General features: G+C 40.1%; 1 protein-coding gene across 1 annotated transcript in view; it reads right to left on the reverse strand.

Annotated features, from left to right (window-relative positions):
* Positions 1 to 25,662, reverse strand: part of rpa1 (replication protein A1) — a 91,449-nt gene that overhangs the window by 29,446 nt on the left and 36,341 nt on the right. The window contains exons 5-9 of the mRNA XM_073053184.1: positions 22,994 to 23,082; positions 22,416 to 22,502; positions 21,825 to 21,957; positions 8,426 to 8,528; positions 402 to 470 (exon numbers count right to left, since the gene is read on the reverse strand). Coding sequence (XP_072909285.1) covers positions 402 to 470; positions 8,426 to 8,528; positions 21,825 to 21,957; positions 22,416 to 22,502; positions 22,994 to 23,082 — 481 coding nt within the window. The remainder of the gene's footprint in view (positions 1 to 401; positions 471 to 8,425; positions 8,529 to 21,824; positions 21,958 to 22,415; positions 22,503 to 22,993; positions 23,083 to 25,662) is intronic.

Raw genomic sequence — 25,662 nt, forward strand, 5'->3', positions numbered from 1 at the left:
AAGAGCAGTCCCTTCCCTGGTTGTTACGCCTCTTTTGTTTCAGACACTCCCACTGGTGAAAACATCCCAACATCTACCATGTTAGGATCTTTCACGTAAAAGGTAAACACCCATTCCTCTAAATTCTAAGGAGCACAGGCCTAAACCTTTGGTAGGATAAGCCTCTCCTCTCAGGAATTAGTCTGGTTAAATTCCTTTGCACTGCTTCCAATGTGACTATATCTTTCTTCTTCACCCCACCCCCCCCTTCCAAAGTCGCCTTCACTTTGGAAGTTATCCAATTTACAAATCTGCCATATCTTTCAGCGGGTGTGGTACAATGATTGCACAATCTTCAGAAATTCAGCAATGATGCTATAAATATATATATATATATATATTTTTTTTAAAAGTATCTTTACCTTATTCACTTCAATGAGTGGGAAAAACTTATCCACCTGGTCAGTGAAAACTGTGGCTCTAATTTCACCCTGCAAAACAAAGCAATTCAAATCAATAGGGACTCTGCATCCATTTAACGAAAACTTCTGGTTTGAATTAATTGCAAAATTAATTAAATTTTATCGTAGCCATTAATAACCACCAGCCGACTCAACGGCATTTCATCTCATTCCTCGCCACAGTGCTCCAACTGTGTGTAAAACATAATTCCTCCATCAGGAACTGTCTCTGTTTTGGCCAAGACAAAGAAATCGCAGTGTGAGTGTCACCAGCACAGTGAAATCACATTCCGTTTGTGTAATGAAGTACAAACCCAACATTATTTTTAAGACTGTTCATTGAAATCAAAATCAACATTACCAAAGCGTAGTAAAATTCCAATATTGTGATATCTGATTGTTTGGCATCTGGCTTATTTGATCACCAGTTCACATCTGGGCAATGAGTAGTTCCAGCATGTTCAGCCAGTCCTGTGGATTCAAAGTGGCTGGTGCTGGGGTTCTGGATTGTTGGGCTGGGTGAGGGCCAGAGCTTTAAACATCAGAGAGCTTTTGCACTTCCTGCTACCTGTAAACTTACCAAATTTACTTGAAAAGCTAATTTTGCCATTGTAAAACAAGTTTTTAAAAAAAAAAGTGAATAGAAGTGTGCCATTCAATAATGTGAATCAATGGTTGTGAAACTTAGTCCAGCACCAGAGACCCAAGGGTGCCAAATTATCAGTTTTACTCTAATTAAATAGTGAACTTTAAAAGAACGGCAATAACCAAAATGATATTGCTGTATTGAGCATTTAAAACAAAAACATAAAATATTCAAAATAAATGCAAGTTTGTTCCCGCCTCAAGTTCACTAATACCATAGGGCATGAATTAAAGGTAGAAGGGGTAGGTTCACAGGGACGTGGGGAGCAAATTTTGTTAATCAGAGAGCCGTGGATACCTGGAATACGCTGCCTGGTAAGGTGGTTGAGGCCACATTAAAGGCTTTTAAGAGACATTTGGATAGGCACATGGATGCAAGGAAGATGGAGGGATATGGACTCTGTGTCCATAAGACAATAAGATATACAAGATATAGGAGCAGAAGTAGGCCATTCGGACCATCGAGTCTGCTCCACCATTCAATCATGGGCTGATCCAATTCTTCCAGTCATCCCCACTCCCTTGCTTTCACCCCATACCCTTTGATGTCCTGGCTAATCAAGAACCTATCCATCTCTGCCTTAAATACACTCAATGACTAGGCCTCCATAGCTACTCGTGGCAACAAATTCCACAGATTTACCACCCTCTGACTGAAGTAGTTTCTCTACATCTCTGTTCTAAATAGATGCCCTTCAATCCTGAAGTCATGCCCTTTTGTCCTAGACTCCCCTACCATGGGAAATAACTTTGCTATATCTAATCTGTTCAGGCCTTTTAACATTCAGAATGTTTCTATGAGATCCCCCTCATTCTCCTGAACTCCGGGGACTACAGCATAGTGCTGCCAGATGTTCCTCATACGGTAACCCTTTCATTCCTGGAATCATTCTTGTGAATCTTCTCTGAACCCTTTCCAATGTCAGCATATCCTTTCTAAAATAAGGAACCCAAAACTGCACACAATACTCCAAGTGCCGTATAGAGCCTCAACATCACATCCCTGCTCTCATTCTGTATCTCTAGAAATGAATGCCAACACTGCATTTGCCTTCTTCACCACCGACTCAACCTGGAGGTCAACCTTTAGGGTATCCTGCACAAGGACACCCAAGTCCCTTTGCACCTCTGCATTTAGAATTTTCTCCCCATCTAAATAATAGTTTATCCGTTTATTTTTTCCACCAAAGTGCATGACCATACACCTCCCAACATTGTATTTCAGTTGCCACATCTTTGCCCATTCCCTTAAACTATCTAAGTCTCTGTTTCCTCAACACTACCTGCTCCTCCACCCATCTTTGTATCATCAGCAAATTTAGCCACAAACCCATTAATACCATATTCCAAATCATTGACAAACATCATAAAAAGCTGCAGAACTCCACTGCTAACTGGCAGCCAGCCAGAATAGGATCCCTTCATTCCAGTCTGTTTTCTGCCGACCACCCAATGCTTCACCCACGCTAGTAACTTCCCTGTAATTCCATGGGATTATTCCACATGTCAGTAGGAGGGATTAGTGTTGATTGCTTGATTTGCTTTTTTTTTTAAAGCTGGTTCAACACAACAGTGTGGGCCAAGTAGCCTGTTTCTGCACTGTACTCTATGTTCCAATGGATAACATACTTTTCTTGCAAATAATGGTAGAAATTGAGGGAATAAGAAATAATTTAAAGGAGCACAAATAACGACCAGAGTTTCCAAAAGCTAAAGTACTGATCCTTGCCATCACTAGTGCATAAAAGGACAGTATCCAGACCTGATCACTAAATCTTCCTGTTGGAAACTTCTAATTAAGATGGAGCATGTTCCTAGTAGCAATGGAATATCTCTGGATTATTCAAAGTAACATTTTCCTCTCCCTCACACAGCAGTGCCAAAGTGGTTTACAAAAATTAAAAGCAGCATTTGTGAAAAGCAAGGACATTTTAAGAGAAAAAAAAAGAAAAGGTATTATAACACTGCTAATGTTGCAATCTGTCAGATCCATTATGTGAATGAAGCTATATAGATATTAGAGTAGCAGTTATACAGCATATTAAAAGCAACAAACGAAAAACCATTTAAAGCAAATTCTAAAAAAAAAATTAGTGAAAACTGAATGCCAGAAACATTCACCAATCAGCAACATCTGTGCAGGAAAACAGAACTAACAGTTCAGGTTGATAGAAGCTAACAATTTTTGGAAGGTTTATGAAAGGCATAGAATCTACTTTTAAAAATTATAATTCAGTTGATAACCGTGTCAAAATGCTTAAATGCCGAACTCAAAACAGCAAGAATAAGTAATACATCAAGGTTCGTCACAGGGAGAGGTGTTAAACTGACTGTGAACACATTTAGAACATTAACATTAAGAATACTTCAAGCCTACTTAGATTTCAGAGGAGTGCACTATAAATGCACTGGATTATTTAGTTTCTCTATTGACTTGTAACTTGCATTATATCAGCTGTCATAGATAAAAGCAAAAAAGAAATTTGTACAAAAGCATCAATGCAAGTTAGCCACTTACAGATCATATTAAAGGATTTAAGAGGAATTTATCAGCAATGATGAGAATTTAGGGAGTTCAGTTAGGAAGACGCTGTTTAAAGAAAGTGTCTTGGCATGGTTTTTTTTTTAAAGAGAGTTTAAAGGCATGACAGGACATCTATATGCCACTAGAGCTTTCCTTCAGCAGATAAAACAACTAAAACATGAACCACTTATTTTATAATATCTGCATTAAACTGCCCAAAATGCAGGTTGTTCCTGCATAATATACAGGGTCGGTTTTATAGATGTCCATGTGTTCATTATTTTGCAACTCAGTAAATACACAAAGGTCACTTGACACAGTAACCATACTTCCACACTACCATAATGAATGGCATCAAAAGCACACAAGACTGACGAAAACAATTACTAAAAGCGGAGAGAAGGAGCAAACTGCTTGTTATTCACAGAAACAAATTAGCGCACATATATAGACAAGTCTTTTGAATGTAATAATCAGGAGCTTACTCCTCTTTATCGATGCCAATAAATTGGGCATTCATAACTCAGAGATAGCTTGCACTGACACCTAGTGTCCACCACACCCAAAATGGCACCCTCAGCCTGGACTCAAGAGAACTCAAAACAATCAAGTAGTGTCTATACAAGGCACCCTACCCGAGTCATACAGTGAAATCCCACTGGTCAGCTAGTCCATCTGTTTCTATGGGGAATGGGTGAAACATTTCAGATATGCGAGAGGTGGTTTGATTTATACACAAGACTAGATGTTGAAGAGAGCAGCTGGAATTAGTAATTACAGTAAGTGGAGTCTTCCTCTGAAGATAAACACCTGCACAGAACAGTTCTGGGATGTAAATTCTAAGTATGCAACTTTACTTCCACGCTCTTACCTTGTTGGATTAATCAAAACCCTGCTAATACATTTAGAATCTCATACTGTGGTAAGGATTATCAGACTCAGGTGCCTTCCCAACATGACATTTTCATTCCTCTATCTTGATTGTATTAACATTCAAATTGCTCCAGGAAATATTAACCTCATCTGTAATTTATTACAGTTTGTTAAATATGCAATTGGAAGAACCAAAATTAGACAAATTATTTGTACTTCCTATAGCAACAAAAATAGATAACAGGATTCTCATCTAACTATTCAGATTTAAGTTTTCAATCACCATTTGACTAGAAATAGTATTAAGAAATCCCTGTAAAATTGCAGTTAATGGGAATAGAAATGGTTTGAGCCTTAGAATATTGCATATCAAGTATGGTGAAGAGAAAGATGACAACAAAGTTTGGAGGTCAATTATCTCAGCATTGGATATTGGAGATATTCAGGTTTGTGTTCTCTCCCTGATCACCTTCAACCGTTTTATCAGTAATGTTCATTTCATCACAGCATTAAACATGAGTATGTTCATTGATGAATAGTATTTGATTAAAACCAGTATGGTGACAAAATTATAAGGCAGTTGATTACACTGGGTACGTGTCACATTTATGGCCATCTTAACCTAAAGGGGCTCAAATGACATTCCCATGATATTCAATGGCTTTATCACACCCAAATTGAAATTCTGGGTCCCTAACCACAGACCAGAAATTTAAATGATCCAGCCAGATAATGTTTTGCCTTCTGCCTCTCCAAAGCTTTTTCACAAGGCATATCGGAAGAGGAATGTTCTTCCACTTGCCTGGATGTGTACAGAACCATTAGCACTCAACAAGCTAGACATCCTTTTGAGGAAAAATTATTCAACTTGATGGCACACCGTTTTCCACTCTAAACTTTTACTGTAGGCTTTTGTAAATAAAACAATGCAAGGAGTTTTAGGTTTATGAAAAACCTTAACAACTCATTAATTGAACTCTGAAAACTGAACATGAAGAGCAGTTACAGAATACATCACATAATACATCACCACGTCAGATCAGTCTCTTAAAGTAAAACCCCAACTTAATGTCGGTGGTTGTAAAGTGTGTACATTTCCAGTTCTAAAGCTTGCCAAGTCTCCCTTAGCAACGTTTTCCTGACCGATTTCCACCACCTCCAAAGGACTTGGTCAGCAGGCACATGAGAAAGCAGTTACTTCACCAATCCCCTCCAAATTGCACAATGTCCCGAGCTACTAGCAGAGTGCCCTCTTGCCCTTCCCTTTATCGTCACTAGGACAAAGTGCTGCTGGTACTGACCCAACTTGGGCAGCATCAATTTAAGACACTTCACCACAAAGCAAAGCAATCAGGAATAAGCAATAAATGTTGGCCTCACTAATGATCACAATCTGAATAATTAATGAAAATTACTGGAAGAGCCAAGAACAAAATTCATCTCACAAGTTCTTTCAGGGTCTAAGGTCAACTGTTTAGTGGAGACTATGTTCTTTTAACTAAGCACTTCTGCAGTGTATACTGCCTTTAAAAATAATTTAAAACTTCAGAAATTATGAGAGATAGAACTTCAATGTCACCGCAGCAGGATTCAAGACACAAAAGGAACAAACTTTAGAATAAATTATAGGACTGGATGAACATATCCTTAGAGCATCTCATCTAGAGAAACAGGCTGCTCATTCCAAGTAACACACACAAAATGCTGGAAGAACTCAGCAAATCAGGCAGCTTAGATGGAAGTGAATAAACAGTCGATGTTTCAGGCTGAGACCCTCCTTCAGGACTGGAAAGGAAAGAGGCAGGCACCAGAATAAAAAGGTGGGAGGAGGGGAAAGAAGGATAGCTAGAAGGTGATAGGTGAAGCCAGGTGGGTGGAAAAGGTGAAGAGCTGGAGACGAAGGAATCTGACTGGAGAGTGGACTAGGAGAAAGGAGAGAAGGCGGGGCACCAGAGGGAGAAAACAAGCAGGTGAAGAGGTACGAGGCCAGAGTGGGGAAATAGAAGGGGGAAGCTCATTCCAAGTACTACTGTTACACACAAGCCTCCTCCCATCTTTCCCATTAGCCCCAACAGCCTGCCCTGTTGTTTTGTCCCTTGTGTATATTTAAGATCCCCAAATTTGTGCTTATGCCACTAGACAGTCAGCTTCTTAATGTTTACCCTATTAATTAAATCATACAATTAGCCTTCTCACTTCTTGATAAAAGGATCCCAGCCCCTTAGTAGGAGTTATAACCTCTTGCTGCACAGTTGAACAAGTTATTGGTTACATTTAAGCAGAGTTTGAAAGGCTCTTGATTAATCAGGGTGTCAAAGGTTAGTGGGAGAAGGCAAGAGAATGGTGTTGAGAGGTTTAATAAATCAGCCATGATGTAATGGCAGAACAGACTTGAAGGGCCGAATGGCCTAATTCTGCTCCTCCATCTTGTGGAACTGGGATTGTTGGGAAAGACAGATTGTGGTTTGATTCTAGTTCAATCATTTCATACCTTGAGCACCAAATACACTGGAAGGTGAGGATAAAGTTGGAAGAGAAGAAAAGACATCAAACAGGTTGTGCCTCGGAAACAGCTTGAGTAGTGCCTCCTGCCAAGGAAGCAATGCGGAGGCAGATGGCTGTGTTGTTCAAATTGTGGTTTCTCCAGCCAGAAGTCCCAATCTAGGACTGGAACAGCAGCAGCACCTTCTGATCTTCTGGAAGAGCCAGGCACGGCTACATATCTAGCCATGCCAGCCCATTACCATGGCAATGAGTACAACCATGGAGTCTCATCACCAGCCTTACAAGATGCACATTTTAATTGGAACAGTCATTTTCTTTTTAATCTTTCAGTCGGAGGAAAGACTTCTTTCAAAATAAAATTTCAATCAGGATAAATAATAAATGGAGTATTACGAGTTATTTCCATATTATGATTTCAGGTGAGATAAGCAGAGTTTACTAAGATTTACATTACTGCTCTGCCATGCGTTCTGAACAGATGCCACTTGTCAGTTAAAACATTTTCACTCAATCCACAAGCTGCCTGCAGCTGAAATCAATTTACAAAATCTTCCCCCCTCCCCAAAAACGGTGTGACAGGCCATTATAATTACATTACTCAAAACCATTCTAGTATTAGCAGAAGGGTTAAAAGCTCCTCTTGAAAATATAGTTAGAGTTAACTGATAATTTTTATAGCCGTAAAAATTTTATTCTAAAGCATCAGGGATACATTAATGCAGTATGTGCACTAGCATTCAGAAACAGAGCAGGCAGGCAAAGACACTGGATCAGCTAACAAGTATTCGATTTTTTTTTGCTGTTATTTTTAGCATGGCAGTATGAAAATGATATTTGAAAGGCGGTTTGTCAAATCAATTACAGAATAGCTCCAAACCCCTCCGTTAACTGCTATCACCAAGATGGCCTGAAACTTAATGTAGGATCAGTGCAGGTTGTGCCAACCACAGAAAAATCAGATCATGGCAAGTATTCAAGAAGCCTGGGACAGCCTGGTGCCAGGCTGTGAAATTTCTGGCCTGTGCAGCCCGTGAACATATAAACAAATATTTGAAAATCTATTACAAACAATAATTTTAAACAGAACTTAATTCCACCCCTTCTGAAAAGCTTTAATGATGAATCTAACGTGGCTAATAAATTTTTTTAAAAACAAATCAATATACAATTTTAAAAGTTTAATAAAACCCAAGTCCATCAACTCAATCAATAGGTTGACTTAGAATGAGAAGTATAAACAGACCAAACAAAGATGGATTGGTTTGGTTACCATTTGAGAATGACCTCCCTCAAGCACCAACTGAAGATTGCCCCCTGCTGCCCATTGCAAGGTTGGCTGGTGCAGATGAAGCTGTTTGGCAAAAACACCCCCTATTGGTGAGTGAACAAAGCAGAAAACCGATTGAACAGAAATATTCATGCTGGGAAGGATTCTTACACTCTCATCCAGTAACTCGATAGAAAATAGCTTTCCTTCTCCACGGGAGTTGCTCCACGTTCTAATCTGGCTTTTATTGGTAACGCGAGCCCGGATTGTCCATCTGGGGGTGGAAGAAACAAGATTTAATACAGACCTGTTATTTTGAAAGTTAAGCCAATTCAACAGAGTAGACTCTGCAGATTATACGTAACAATCTTGTTAATACTTTGGCACGGCAAATGAAAATCAATTTGTAAACCATTCTAGACTGTTTAGCTACTTGTGAAACATTGGAAAGAACTGATGCAGCAAACTCAAAAGCAGCATCCACGTTTCCTCCGAGGAACACACTCAACATTTTAGGAATAGCTTCATGCTTTTTGCCATCAGATTTCTGAACGGACCATGAGCCCAACCCCAGTTTTGCTCTCTTTTTGCCCAGTCCATCATAGGTAAAGCCTCCAACCACTGAGCACACGTACATGAAATGCTGTGGCAGGAAAGCAGCGTCCATTATCAGGGATCCACACCACCCAGGACATGCCCTCTTACAGCTGCCATCAAGATGAAAGTACAAGAACTTCAGGAACCACACCACCAGGTTCAGAAATAATTATTAGCCCTCAACCACCAGCTTCTTGAACCACAAGGGATAACTTCACCTGCCCCATCACTGAAGTGTTCCCATAACCAATGGACTCACTTCCAATGACTCATCTTGTTTTCTAAATTTTATTTATTACTACTTATTTTTATATTTGCAGTTTCTTGTCTTCTGCACTCTGGCTGAACACCCAAGTTGGGTGGTTTCTTTGACTGTTATGGTTATTATTCTATAGCTTTAAGTACACCCTCAAGAAAATGAATCTCAGGGTTGTATATAGTGAAATATGCGTACTTTGCTAATAAATTTACTTTGAAATTTGTACTTTTTAAATACATTTCCTATTGTAATTTGAGCATTTCTTTATGTATCACACTGTATTGCTACTGCAAAACAACAGATTTTACAACAAATCAGTGATATCAAACCTGACTGATTCTTTTGCGCACTGCACACTGAAAACATTTAGAGCTCCCGATAACAAAAACTCAACTTGCATTTTAAACTGCCTGAGCTGGTTGTATTACAATCAATCCATCTGGTTAGCCAATGCTTATGCTTCTACTATTTTTACCTACTTCAGGAATAATTTCAATAGACAGATATTGTTCTCCCCGAGTATGCAACGCATTTGAAAGATATTTGTTCATCTCAATGTTACCAAGGCCAGGTTAGATTTGAATTATGGTACTCAGCAAAACTGCACTGAAAGGAGAAAAATATATATTTTGCATAGTATCTTAGTGCATATTGGTAGCCTGTAATAGTTTTATTCTCTTCTCAGGCTTCCAACTGGGTACAAGTATTGATTATAACTGACGTTTCAATGACAAACTCTGGCACCTTCTTCCCTTAAGGGAAGGATTTTTTATTTTTGTTTTTTTTCCCCCCATAAAGTCCATCCAGGCTTTGGCTCCAGACTGTTCCCACGGTGGCTAAGTTTAAACTATCTTTGAAATGGCCTACTAAACCAAGGCAATTAGCTCCGAGCAGTCAGACTGGTCTGCAAGGAATGCCCTTCAGATTCTGAAAGAGGCAACAATGGAAGCCTTTGGCAAAAAGTCTCATCATAAGATCTCTCAAACAAGCTAGTGGGAAGAAGTTTCCTCCATGACAAGTCCAAGATCTCAATCCGAGTAAATGCTGTCTTTGAAATGACTGCAATAGGGATCCATTTTCACCATGGATGTCCACTTCTATCCTCCAACAGGAAGACCTTAAAGCTCTCCACTTCTTTCTTGACAAAAGACCCAACCAGCTCCCCTCTCTACCACTACCCTCCTGTCTGGCGGATCTGGTCTTTGCACTCAACAATTTCCTCTTTCAGCTCCTCCCACTTCCCTCCAAGCCCGAAGTATAGCCACGGGCATCTACATGGGCCTCAGCTAAGCCTGCCTTTTCATTGTCCATATTCCAAGCCTTTTCTAGTAATGCTCCCCAATTGCTTCATGCACCAATGAAGAACTTAATAATTCTCACATTGTCCACTCTCCCTTCCTTGACCTCTGTCTCCATCTCTTGGAGAGAAACTGTCTACTGACATTTTATAAACCTACTGGCTCTCACAGCCATCTTGACTATACTTCTTCCCATGATGTCACCAGTAAAAATGCCATTAATTTTTTCCAGTTCCTTCAGCTCTGTTGCATCTGTTCCCAGAATGAGGCTTTCCTTTCCTGGACATCAGCGGCTCTTCTTCTTCAAAGAATAAGGATTCCCTTCAACAACCGTTGATGCTGCCCTCACTCACATCTCCATTTCCTGGACATCTGCCCTCATCTCATCTTCCCGCTACCCTAACAGAGATCACTGGTCTTGTCTTTATCCACCATCCCATGAGCCTCAGCACCCAGCACACCATTCCATTGTCTGCAACTTACACCATCAGCAATGGGATTCTATCACCAAACACATCATCTACCCCCACTCCCCACCAGCTTCTCTGCTTTCAGCATGGATCACTCTCTGTGATTCCCTTGCCCGTTCATCCCTCCCCTGCAAGCAGTTATCTCCTCTCTGTACTTATCCCTGTAAACAGAATAAGTGCTGCACCTGCACATTCACCTCCATTTAGGGCCTCCCAAACAGTCCTTCCAGGTGAGCTAATGAATCTTCAACTACGAATCTGTCTTGTGTATGCAGTGCTCTTGATAGGGCCCCTTCTAAAATATTGAGACCTGGTGTAAATTGGGGGGGGTGGGGAGAGAATGCTTGCTTTATCAAGCGTCTTCACTCCATCCACAACAAGCATGATCTCCTGGTGCCCAATCATTTTAATTCCAATTCCCAACTCCAGTTCTGACATGTCAGTTCTTGGCCTCTACTGCCAAGACTGTAGGTTTTATCAAATAAAAATGCTGGAGGGGTTTACGTTTAAGAAAAACGTAACAACTTCTTTACTGAATTCCAAACACTGAACACAAAGCGTGGTAAAAGTACTTTACATAATTATGCCAGATCAGCCTCTTAAAGTGGACTCCAATTCAATGTCAGTGGTTGTGAATTACGTACGTTTCCACCAATTATATTACCTTACAAGGTCACTTAAGTTCGAGGAGCAACCTGATGGCATGAACATCAATTTTTCTAACAATGGTAATCTTTCTCATTCCCCTATGCCTGTTCTCCACTCTGGCTCCCTTTTACCTCTACTCACCTTTCCCGGTGCCTTTCCTCCTTCCCTTTCTCCCATGGCCCACTCTCCTCTCCCAACAGATTCCTTCTTCAGCCCTTCACCCTTTTCACCAATCACCTCCCAGCTGCTCTCTTCAAACCCCTCCCTCACCCACTTGGTTTCACCCATCCTCTAGCTTGTACTCCTAACCCCCCCCCCCCAATAATTTTATTGGGGCTTCTTCAATATTCCTTTCCAGTGTTGAAGGGTCTCAATCTTAAAAGTCAATTGCTTATTCCTTTCTGCAGATGCTGCCTGACCTGTTGAGTTCCTTCATGTGTGTTTTATTCTGGATTTCCAGCATCTGCAGATTCTCGTGTTTATCTTCAACCTACGGCACCCATTTATACTAATCTCATATTTCCATCAACTCTCACTACATTCACTTCCTCCTAATTTCTAAAGCTCAAGTACCAAGGATAATGCAGTAGCAAATTAACTTAATTCACACTTTTTTGAGACATGAGGAAGAAACGCGCCATCAGAGGAAATCCACATGAGCAGAGGGAGAATGGACAAACTAGCAAGGCAACAGCCTACCTTGGACATCTGCGCTGCCCAAACATTCCTGTTTGCCCAAAAATGAAAATTTTGGCAAAAGATACATTAGTGAATGAATAAACTCTTCTCAAGCTTCCAGTTGGAAACAGGTATTGATTTTAACCAATGTTTCAATAACAAGCCCTGCCATCTTCATCAGGAGTGACGCCTAGGCATATCTAGTCCAATGGTATTTTTACCCCGTCACCCATCCCTCCTGATTGGTTAGTCCTCACCCAATCAGGTTTCCACTGTCCTAACCTGCTTATAATTGAATTCCAGTTCTCAGAGTGAGATCTTTGTCTTTGTCAAAATTCTTTTCCTCTAGTTTTATTTCAATGGTTTCCTTCACCAGGTAGTTCCAAAAGCCATTTGTGCGGCACAATAGTTTTGTGCCAAAGGCAAAACTTGTGGCTGTTACAAATGCAATTTTCTGCTATCGCCCATTTCCCTGGGTAACCTCGATGAGAGTTTCCAACATGCATCCTGCCTGGCCAATATATGCTGCTCCACATTCACAGGGAATGCTGTGAACGTCAGCCATCCCAGGTCATTCCTGATCAGCATAAGCTGTGATTTGAGCTTCCTTACGCTGAGAAAGCACTAGATCCCTCTTCACATTAGTGAATGTGTATATATTGTAAGTGTTCTACAATATGAGTCATTGAATGAAAGTCACACTTTGTCCCACTTAAGTATATTTTTGGAAAGCACCAACTTTGATGTTGCTGACATCCGATTAGAGCATGCCATTTGTAGCAAAGTCCAGGACAATGTACTGAAAGATGCTCTGAAGCTGTGTGCTACCATTTTATGGGGACAATGCCGTTCAAGGTCATTCTATGACAGTACAGTAAGGGCTAGGATCTGCATTAAAATTCCATTATACATATGCGTAAAAATCATAAGGTTATGCTAGCATTAATTAGAATAATATTAGTGATAAAAATATCAAATTCAAGATTCTGTAGTATATCATATACATGAATGAACTAAAATAAAGCTAGTTTTGCCTGCATGCCAATCCTGAAAATGAATAGAACAAAGATTTATTACAAAGATGAGCTTTATTGGTAATATATACATTGAAAGATCGTGAAATGCATTATTTTTGCGTTAAATCAACTTAGCAAGGCTTGTGCTGGGCAGCCTGCACGTGTCACTATACTTCCAATGCCAACATAGCATGGCCACAGCTCCGTACCTTTGTGATTGTTTACGTACGCTTCCCCCAGCTTCACAAACCTGCATGCTTGTCAAACTGGGAGAAAACCAGAGCACCTAGAGGAAATCAACATGGTCATGGGGCAAAAGCGCAAACTCCTTACAGTGACAGGAATCAAACCCAGTGTTACAACTAGCTGCTGTAAAGCATTGCATTAACTGTGATGCTACAATGCTGCCCTAGCACAGCACAGCAACAAGCCTCTCGACCAGACACTGCACCAATGAGGCAACAAATAAAAATCCTCTGCTAATTCATGGCTGGGTGGGAGGTGTCCTTCACTTTTAGCTCTGATCCTTACCAGAAGCTTAGCTTTTCCTGAAGGAAATGATTTTATAACAATACTTTCCAGCAATGACGGAAGATTTTACCTAATGTATAGGCAAATGAAAGATATATCACCCCATAAACACAATTTTATCTTGAATTTTACAAAATACCTTCTTATTAAGATACCCCAAGTGCCTCAGACCTGCATAATTTTCAATATACATCTAGTGGCCACTTTATTAAGTACATCTGCTCGTGAATGCAAATATCCAAATCAGCCAATCATATGCCAGCAACTCAATGCATAAAAGTATGCAGACATGGTCAAGAGGATCAGTTGCTGTTCAGACCAAACATCAGAATGGGGAAGAAACGTAATCCAAGTGACTTTGACCGTGGAATGATTGACGGTGCCAGATGGGGTGATTTGAGTATCTCAGAAACTGCTGTTCTCCTGGGATTTTCATGCACAACAGTCTCTAGCGTTTACAGAGAAAGGTATGAAAAGCTCTCCAAGAGGACCACAGCCTTGTCATGGTTTGGAGGCTTGTGTGCCTCAATGACCCAGAGAGCCATGTCGACTGGAGTCAGGGCTTTATTCTTTGCTCTTGGTAGGGTCACACATGCCAAATAGGTCAAAGGGTAGAGTCCACTGGTCCTCCAGGTTCCAGCTCAGGGCCAACTAACACTGACTGGCAAAACAAAATTGTTACGGGAACAGCAATGAAGAATCCTTCTACATTTGAGTGTGACGGTATTCCTGAGTCTCCACCCCAGGACTTGCATGACTGACAGTAGTGAAAACTGAGGAGGTAACTACGGACATGTTCAGAGGTTCCTTTACCACTACCAGACATGGAGGACCTTCATTGCTGCCCTAAATGCCAGCAGCATAACGGCAGTAAGTAATAAAGCTGCAAAAAGTAACAAAGCATCCAGTGAGCAGTTGTTCTGTGGGCAAAAACACCTTTCTAACGAGAAAGGTCAAAGGAGAATGGCCAGATCTGTTCAAGCTGACAGGAAAGCAACAGTAACTTTAATAATCATGCTTTACAACAGTGCTATTCAAAAAATAATCTCGGAACGCACAATGTGCCAAACTTTGAAGTGGATGGGCTACAACAGAAGACCACACTGGGTTCCACTTCTGTACCTAATAAAGCTGCCACAGAGTCTGTGACCAAAAGAAAAAGACTAGCACAATTTCCCTTTGGTGTGTGGTTCATCCATATTTTAATCTCTTCCTATATATTTTTTCACATTTCTTTGCATCATTATGCACCACTCCAAGAATAGCTGCAATGAAATACATGCAGTTCTGTGCAAGAGACAGAGCTAGGGTGCCCAAGACTTTTGCACAATACTGTAGTAATTTTATGAATTGCATTCTACTGCTGCCATTTAAAAAACTAATTACATGACATGCGAGTTGGCCAACCCGATTCTGATAGGAGTCTCTACTGTGGACTGAAGAGTGGGAAGGGGGCAGGAAGAGCAGAATCATGGTTGGGAGAGGGAAGCACCAGAGTGACATTCTGTAATGACCAGAATCAGGTTTATTATCACCAGCAGGTGCTGTGAAATTTGTTGACTTAGCAGCAGTTCAATGCAATACATAATATAGAAATAAATAAATAAATTGCAGTATATGTATATTGGAGATTAAAAATCAAGCAGAAACGATATATCGAAAAGGTGAGGTCGTGTTCATGGGTTCAATGAACATTTGGGAATCGGATGGCAGAGGGGAAGAAGCTGTTCCTCAACCATTTGTTGAGAATCAAATGACTTTGCCTGGTGTCTCAAGGCTGGATGCATCAGCAACCGCACCAACCACCCTTGACACTGCCTCTCTGCCACCTGTCCCACATCCATCCTGCAGCGCTCCACCTCACCATCCCCCAAATCCTTTGTTCCGGTTAAATTTACAAACGCGCTCCCCACTCCACTTTAACAAATACAGTATTATGCAAAAGTCCCTAGCTATATACATGTGCCAAAGTACTGTACATGGCAAAGTAACCAATGCAACATTTTTAGTAGCTTTGAAAAAGTGGTCTGTAGAATTGCAAAGGCACGGGGATGTATAACAGAGAGGTTATAGGTTTAAGGGAGGAGGAAAGATTTCCCACAGAGATGCTGATATACAGAACATGCTGCCAGAAGTGAAGACAATCTTGGCACTTGAAAAGGCAAGGTATAGACTTAATAGGGAGAAAATGCGTTTAGAAAAGAGGCACAAGGGTTAGTATGGATGTGGCCCATTCTGTGGTGTATAAATGGTAATTGATGCTGAGGAGACAAAGTATAACAGTCCTAGCTTTCTTAGTAATCTTTAAAATTTACATTAGGCAATGTTCACTAATTTTGTGCCAATGTTTCTAGCCCATTACGCTTACTTGCCACTTCCAACAGAACTATTAATATAACACCCCACTTCTCCAATCTTGTATTTTCCTCCACGTTCTCTACCTGAATTGAATGATCTTTATTGTTATTATACATAGGTACAATGAAACTCTGTTTGGCTTCCTCTCAGGCAATCAAAGTGGCAGATAAAAACAAGACAGTGATAGAAAAACAGTATTAAATAGATATAAAATAGTATTAAATAGATATTATTTAATATGACTTTGACTCTATTTCCTTTGCTCCACCATTGGTGTCAACTCTAGCTGCTTAGACACCATACAGGCTCCTTCTCCCCCTGCCACCTCAGCTGGTTTTTAAAATTTGCCTCCTCAACCAACTATTTGGTCACCTGTATTAATAGCTCCTTGTTGTTTTGTCATTTTGTTTTTGTCTGGTCATGCATTTGTGAAGTATGTATTTTTTCTTTAGGAGCTACAGAAATAGAAGTTAATGTCACAAATGGATAAAAGAGAATTTAATATTGTGAGCTCAGCAAAAGGAAAAACTCAAAACCATGAATCAGCATTATTTAAAATTTGAGACCCAGCTAAGAAACAGGTCATTATTTGATGGTCTTTTGGCTCAGTAGCAGCACTTCTGCATCAGAGACTGGGAGCTGTGAGTCCAAGTCCCTTTGCAGAATAAGCATAATAACCTGCATTGTACCAATATGCTTAATTGGAGATGGGAGTCTTTTGGATGACCCACTTATTTTCACAAAGAAGTAACAATTCCCAGAATAACAGCTTTGAATGGATTCTCCCTGGTGCTCTGGCCAATATTTATTGCTTAACAGAAATATAATATGACATTATCTCATTACTGTTTTTAAGTGCAAATTAGTTCTTAATTTGCCCACGTTATTACTTGGCCTGAATTTCAAAAAGTACACAATGAAGTGTTAAACAGTTATTCCTGGATAAAGATTAAAAAAAAGAAACATTAGCTTCATCATGTTTAAACATATAGTGAAATGCATTGTTTTGGATCCAAGCATTAATCCATTGTATGGTGTCTAAACAGCTAGAGTTGACACCAATGGTGGAGCAAAAGAAATAGAGTCAAAGTCATATTAAATCATATCTATTTAATACTATTTTATATCCATTTAATACTGTTTTTCTATCACTGTCTTGTTTTTATCTACCACTTTGATTGCCTGAGAGGAAGCCAAACAGAGTTTCATTGTACCTATGTATAATAACAACAAAGATCATTCAATTCAGTCAGATCAGCCAAGATTGTGCTGGACCGCCCACAAGTGTGGCCAGCCTTCCACAGCAACACAGCACACTAACACCTAACCTTTACCTCTTTGGAATGTGGGAGGAAATCAGAGCCCTTGGAAGAAACCCAGGTTGTCACGGGGAGAACGCACAAACTGCTTACAGACAGCAGCAGGTATCAAACTTGCAGCTATTTTACTGTAAAGCACTGTGCTAGCCAATTGCAAATGATATTCTTTTTTAAAAATACTACAACACTGCATGCGATTGGAGTCTAATTTACATTTTGATTATGTATTCTTGGGCCATCTGAGCGATCTGGTGCCTTCACTGTCTCTGGGGGAATTCGGTAATGTTTGAGAGCAGAGTCTGCAGCCTAAAGGTGGAGTGCGAACCTATGATCAGCTCCACTACTCCTCACTGATTAAAGCGTCGAGCAAGATTGAAATTGATGAGGACAATAGAAGGCAAGCTGACATTCCGCGCCATCTGTGTTTGACTAGTCTCCCTCTCCCCTTCTGCTGCTGGAAGGCGCAGGAGTCGCCTTCACGCTGTAAGGCTTGATCAGCATGGCTTGTGTCTGTGGACTTATCCCTGGATGACTCCGCAGTTTGTGTTCCTGGTTACCCTTTCTTTTTTGCCATTTTGTGTGATTTGATCAGAGTGCTTTGGGTCTATGGCCTGCAGTCCATGAATGACAGTGCTAAACTGAACTGAACTAAATTGAACTCTTCTAAACCATTTCAAGGATTTTGTGATTTGATGTTTAATACTCCACACGTTATTCTCTCACTTTGGCTGCCTGCAAGATTTTTTTTATTATTTGCACAGTGGGCGTTTGATTTTTTTTCTTTGAACAGTACCACGGTGTTTCTTTATTTCATGGCTGCCTGCAGGAAGACAAATCTCAGTGTTGTATACTGTGAATGTACCTTGGCAACAAATGTACTTCGAATTTTTGGTATGTAAAGAATTTTTTTTTTAAAAAACAAGTTTGAAAAGATCTTTAAAAAAATACAAATGGAAAAGTTTCAGATTAGAAGTGAGGAAAGGACAGATTTAAATAATGAGGAATAAACTTCTGGAGAATACTGTTACATAAAACAGCAGAGATATTAATGAAACACAAATATGACTATGAAAGAATAGAGTCATCCACAGAAGGAGTAAATGCAGATGCATAGTCACCTTTTTAATATTAATAGGTAACCACACATCTTTCCAAAAGGACACATTCCCAGAGATATGTGGGCATCTTAAACAATTAAAACAATGCTTTCAGTGCAGTGCTGCTGTAATTTACCTATTAGGATTAGGTACAAAATCTTTAATTCAGAGCTTAAAATTACTGAAACTTTTTCCTCGCAACTAAATCATCAGATAACCATAGATGTGGAATTGCAAAGGGTATTAGATAATCTCTACAAGACTCAGATTTACCTTGGAATCAGCTAGATGAATTGCAAACCAGCTTAATTATACAATTCAGAAGGTAACAGAAGTCTTCATTTGCATTTATCAAAAAATATCAATATATTAAACTAAGAGGACCAATTAATTTGGTGTTTTCCTTTAGCTTCAACAATGAGTATATTTGGGGTCTTCGAAATAATTTGATGATAAAAGGCAGATGCAAAGGAATACTATCTCTACCAGGAGTCGAGAACAAAAAGGAAACGTGGGCAAGTGGGAGTACTGTCAACAGTAAAAAGGTTGGTGTAATGTTGTTGGCTAATATCTTTGTTTTTGTGCCATACAACTCCACAGCTCCAAAGGAACCCAAGCCCAAAAGTTAAGAGTTCAGGTATTTTGCAAAGTTCAAAATTTATTATCAAAGTACATATATGTCACTATAGACAACCCAGAGATTCATTTTCTTGTGGGCATACTCAATCAATCCAAGAACCATTATAGAATCAATGAAAGACCACACCTACAGCGCAATCAACAGGTGTACAAAAGACGAACTGTGCAAAAAATACTGAGAATAATGAGTTGTTGTGTCCTTGAAAATGAGTCCATGGATTGTGCAAACAGTTCAGTGTTCTGAAGAATGAAGTTATCCACACCGGTTCAGGAGCCTGATGAAAAGTAATAACTGTCTCTGAACATGGTGGTGTGGGACCCAAGGATCCTGTACCTCCTTCCTGATGGCAGAAGCGAGAAGAGGACATGGCCTGGATGCTGCGGGCAGCGGGGGGGGGGGGGGGGGGGGGTGTCCAGGACGATGGATGCTGCTTTTTAATGTTTCCATTCCAGGCTAAACCAGTCAGTATTCTCTCCACTGCGCATCTAATAAAGTTTGTTAAAAGTTTAAGATGATGCACTGATTCTGTGTAATCTTCTAAGTGGAGGCACTACTGTGCCTTCTTTGTAATGGCACTTATGTGCCATTCCCAGAACAGATTCTTCGAAATGATAATGCCAAGGAACTTAAAAAGTTACTGACCCTCTCCAAGCTCAAAGTTACAACTCAGGTATTTAGCAATAAAGTGCTGTGGAAATGTGGAATTCTCATACTTAAAAACCACGAATAGAAGTTCAATATAGGAGACCATCAAAATATAATCAGTGACACCACATGAATGGTTCAATTGTAAGGCACATTCTCTTCAAAAATTACACCAATGTATGAGAGGTGGCTCAGGAAAGTAACAAGAATTTATGAATCAAGAAACAGAGAATGACAAATACATTTCATCACTGGGGAAATGCTGAGTACTGTCGGTGGGGAGGTTTGAAAAAGGCCTTCAGATTGACGGCAAAGATGATGTAGCTGCAATTACATTATTGGGTGATATGGATGTTAAATTTAAATTAGCAGTTTTCCCTTGGTGCTGTCTATCCCACTTTATAAATGACAGTTGCATTGTGTCATGTTCCACATTATATAACAAAGGATATGTACGTCTTCATCACCTTTTCCCCAGCAGCATTAAAAGGCCTGTCTTGAGCAAAGCCGTGTCTGCTGCTAGGATGTTTAACTCCATTCCAACCCTTTAGGGTCCATGAATTACCTCACTAATTTTGCATTACCTGTTTTATTTAACATTTTATTTATTTAATTTTTTTTTTTTAAAAACATAGCGCATTCTACTGCTGCCACAAAACAACAGTGATGATGAAACTGATGTTGAAATGCTCTTTGGGGTAAAGTCTGCCTATTCAGGTCAACAGAAACCAGCATAACTTATCTGCATAATTCAGGTGTGGCCAAATATCAAGAGCAACACTCCAGCGCTATAAAACATAGAAATGGAAATAACATAATTAGAGGGCACTAGAAGATAAATTACACAAAAATTACCCTCTAGCAAAAACCAAATGCCAAATTTGATTAAGTGGATAAATATTTGCTAACGACAGTTAAGGTTACAGGGCCAAGTACAGACAAAGGTGATCAAATATGCCATATATTGCTGTACTGCTGCGATCATGAAAATGTCATCTGCAAATGATACAATGCCATATTTATTTCCGACAGTTCTGTAAGAATATGCTTGGGGATTTGGTCATTAGCCAGACACATTGATTTTTCTAATTTTTTTAACCTATTCTTTATATCCCTTGTGAGAATAAGCTTCATACAATCCATGAAAGAGCAAATGATATCTGGTTCTGTGAAAGATTAAGCTTGATGAGGCCATCAGCCTCTTCTTGCATCTTATGTTTTCACTTATGATATAGATTTTGCAACTATTACAATACATGCTTCAAAGTTCAAAGCAAATTTTGTTATTTATGACATACACATCCCTGAAATTCATTTTCCTGTGGGCATACTAGGCAAATCTGTACTATAGTAACTATAACATGATCAATGAAAGATCAACCAGAGTGCAGAAGACAAACTGTGCAAATGGAAATACAAATAAATAGCAATAAATAATGAGAACATGAAACAAGATGGGAGTCCTTAAAGGGTGATTATTGGCTGTAGGAACATCTCAATGGATAGGCAAGTGAGTGTAGTTATCTACTTTAGTTCAAGAGCCTGATTGCTGAGGGGTAATAACTGTTCTTGAACTTGGTGGCGTGAGCCTTGAGGCACTTGTGCTTTCTACCTCATGACAGCAGCAAGAAAAAGGCATGACCTGGGTGGGAAAGGTCTCTGATGATGAATGCAGTTTTCCTATTACAGCATTTCACGTTTGATAATACAGCATTCATTACAAATTGTATTAAAAGCTTAAATAATTCAAAGTAGAACAATGCTGAGAATTACATAAATAGATTAGAAGTTTAACGTAGGGAAACACAAATGAGGATTAAACTGTGCATCTGCATTAATTTATTTGCATTTAAGAGAGGGCAGATATCAACGATCATTGGATAGCTTAGAGAAACGCTTATACAATAAAGCATCTAAATGAAGATCAAACCAAGTAGTTTACCAAATATACAAGTATACCTATAAGCAGAAACATGGCACAAACTCAATCATTCAACAAGCTAAATTTACTCACTTAGACTGGTAGGGGTTCAGGCAGGCGATGGGCACTACTTTTGTCTGTGATGCTCCAATGCTGTTTGGTGGTCCTCGCATGCCACCAGATTTACTTGGCAGCTTGTTCTCAATTTTTGCTGGAATACTGTGAACTACAAACATTTTGTGTATTAACTTTTTCCTTATTACAGGAACTATTGCACTCCACTACTCTGAAGGGTGCACTTGTGAATCTAATCAGATTAGCTTTATTTGTCAGGTAATATAGTGAAATGTATCATTTGCATCAAATCAAATCAGCAAGGATTGTGTTGGACAGCGCACAAGTATCACCATGCTTCCGGCACCAACACAGCACTCATTTTCTCTCCCTCTCTCCCCGCCCCCCCAAGAGTTGTTCATTTGCTTTTATTCCTTCACTTTTCAAATTTTTTTTGAAAAATATGGAATTCCTATTAATTAGGGTAAAGATGCAAAATCTTCACTAGCGTGGTTTTCAAAAGAAGCTCCAGCATTTGCATCATTAAAATCAAAGGAGAAGAGCACACTTTAAAGTTGTACTGCACCCAAAAGATGCATTTGCAAGGATCAAGACACAACAGCCTCTTACCTGAAGCAGCATCGGATGGAGTGTCATTTTGCACAGGTTGTTTGATTGTCGTTAAGTTGGCAACAGCAGCTGACTGCTGTGTCTGACCTGTGCAAACCAAACAGTGAATGCTTTGGATCAAAAATCAATCAGGAATCAAAAGCACACAACATTTTTCCACAGGCTTAGATTACAATTAGATCATGTAACAATAATTCTGAAATTGTGGATACAGCACATAAAAACAGAATGCGCCACGGATGTGTAGCAGTTCCGTGTGATGCTATTACAGCTTGGGGCAGTGTTCAGAGTTCTATTCTGAAATCTGCCATTGGAAAGTTTGTATCTTCTTCCTGTGTGCGCTTGGGTTTCCTGCCATGGTCCAAAGACGTACCAATTAGCAGGTTATTTGGTCATTGTAAACTGTCCTGTGATTAGGCTAGGTTTAATCAATACTTTGCTTGGTGGCACAGCTCTGTAGGCTTGTGGGGTCTGCTTAGTGCTATATCTCTAAAAACCACGACAACAGCTTGTTTTCAAGCGCTCACACTGAAATACAAACTGAACCATAAAGAAAAATGCGATTAGGCATCACTTGCCTTCATTGATTGGCACTGGATTACCAATCTTTCCATTCACTTGATCAGCCGTTCTAACAACTTTTAAGTCGACAATCACCACTGCACGTCTGGAATGAAAACAAATACAGCACATTAAAAGCCTCTCGTTAACCTGTTACATTTCTAATGTATTAATTATATGGATAGTCACACTTCATCTAATTTTGTCAAATCCAGACAAGTAGAGTGTCTCATCAGAAGATCGAAATTCTTTGGTAAGATGAGCCTACTTACAAATTATAACTACTTGAGCAGAAGATGATTTTTTAAAATTAGGCTTGACACCAAGGGAGTAAATTTCTTACAGAAAATTATGACAGCAAAGTAATGGTATGGATCAACATACCGGAGAAAGGCCATTCCAGAAAATCAAACGTGTGAGATATTATTAGCAACATTATGTGCAAGTTGAATTTCCTGTGGCACTGTCCAGAGAAAATGATAATACCCTTTGTTCTTCTACCTTCACACTGTGTGCCAATTCACACAAGCTTTTTGACTTTTGTGCAGAGAAATTCTACTTTATAATTGCAGTATTTAGCTTTATGTTATTAATATTTAAAATCCTGGATCCTTGCACTTAAACTTAGAGGGCAAAGGAGTGTGAGAGCAAAAGAAAGGGGGGAAAGTGAAAGAAAATGTGAGAAAACTGACAGAAATCAAGGGAAATTAATAGTCTTGTTATCCATTACCCTATGACATTTAAGAACCTCTCTTGGGAGATCAGTACAAAGCATGGACCCACAATTTGATCACCAGCAAAAATAGAAACATAGAAGATGACAGCACATTACAAGCCCTTTGGCCCACAATGTTATGCTGACCTTTTAACCCTCTAAGATCAATCTAACACTTTCTTCCTTTTCTATCACCCATGTACCTACGGGCTTGTTAAATGTCTGTGTAGCTGCATCAGTTAACATCAACTAAGATCAGATAAATTTGTCACACAAGCCAGGGCATGACAGTACTCATCCAGACCACTGCTGCTTGAAGAGAAAGCAGCTCATCCAACCTCTTATTGGAATTGGTTTATTGTTGGCTGCACTTGGTCTGTGATTCAAACTGAATGCAAAAGACATTCACGAACACAAGAAATTCTGCAGGTGCTAGAAATCCAAAGCAGCACACACAAAATGCTGGAGGAACTCAGCAGCTCAGGGAGCATCTATGGAGCGGAATAAACAGTCAATGTTTCAGGCAGAGACCCTTCTTCAGGACTGGATAGGGGCAGAAGCCAGAATATAAAGGTGGGGAGAAGGGGATAGGTAAAGGACTGGAGAAGAAGGGATCTGATAGGAGAGTGGACCATGGATGGAAGGGAAGGAGGGCGGCCACTGGGGGAGATTATGGGGAGGTGAGAGGAGGTAAGAGGCCACAGTAGGGAATAGAAAAGGGTAGGTGAGGGCAATTTTTTTTTTAAACTGCAAGGAGAAATTGATGATCATGCCATCGTGTTGAGGTCACCCAGATGAAATATGAGGTGATGCTTCTCCATCCTGAAGGTAGCCTCATCGTTACAAGAGAGGCTGCCATGGATTGACAAGTCAGAATAGGAATGGGAATAGGAATTAAAATGGTTGGCCGGCAGGAAGGTCGGCTTTCGGGGAATGGAGTGGAGGTGCTTGGCAAAGCTGTCCCACCATTTTCAATGGGACAGATGGTGAATGGACGGGTGTAGCACCTTGGCCACTTACAGACATAGTGCTAGAAGGGAGATTAATGGAGAGCAACGAATGGACAAGCGAATTATGGTGGGAGCAATACCTACTGAAAGCAGAGAGTGGGAGAGGAGGAAGGTAAAGATGTGTTTGGTGGTAGAATCCCTTTGGAATTGGCAGAAGTTGCGGAGAATGTGTTGGCTGCAGAGGGTCATGTGGTGATCGGTGAGGACAAGAGGAACTCTATCCTGTAAGGACTCAGGGAAGACAGCTTGAGGACGGCATCAATGGTGGAGGAAGCCTCATTCTCTGAAGGAGAACATGTCCTGGAAAGGCAAGCCTCATCCTGGGAACTGATACAACATAGATGAAGAAACTGAAAAAACACTAGCATTTTTACAGGACATGGTTAGAAGGTGGGGTGGAGTGGGGGGGAGAGGAGGAGAGAGAAGATAGCCATGAGAACCAATAGGTTTATAAAAGATGTTGGTTAACAGCTTGTCTCGAGCGGAGATAAAGGGGTGGAATCCTGAAGCCACGTTTCTGTCAGAACGACTGCACGGTTGTTTTCACCTCAAGTTGTTTCAGTCTCAAACGCAGGTAATTTAGTTTATTTTCTAGCAATCAAATGTTTGAAAGCAGAATTGCCAGAAGAGCTGGCCTGAAGGGTGTCACCTTAAGTCTTGCATGAATACCAGCACGCTTTTGTTTCCTTGTGCATGCGCTTCCAACGGCATTTCCCTTGGGTGGCTGTAGCAGACAACAACACAGAACGCAACAAGCCCATGCTACAGAGTTCAACTGCTATCCAACAACTCGCTAGTGAGGTAGACTTGCAATACTTCTTGTTCTTAATACCCAGCAGTGTCTTGTGATCATAAGAAAGATGTAAAGGACGAACAATTGCAACATTAGTTGAAGTTGAAGTGGCTGCCGCAACTGGATGTGCCACTATCTTCAGCAATTTAAATGAATTGAAATTTGACG

The sequence above is a fragment of the Hemitrygon akajei genome, chromosome 8, assembly GCF_048418815.1.
Source record: "Hemitrygon akajei chromosome 8, sHemAka1.3, whole genome shotgun sequence".
In the NCBI taxonomy this organism is placed as follows: domain Eukaryota; kingdom Metazoa; phylum Chordata; class Chondrichthyes; order Myliobatiformes; family Dasyatidae; genus Hemitrygon; species Hemitrygon akajei.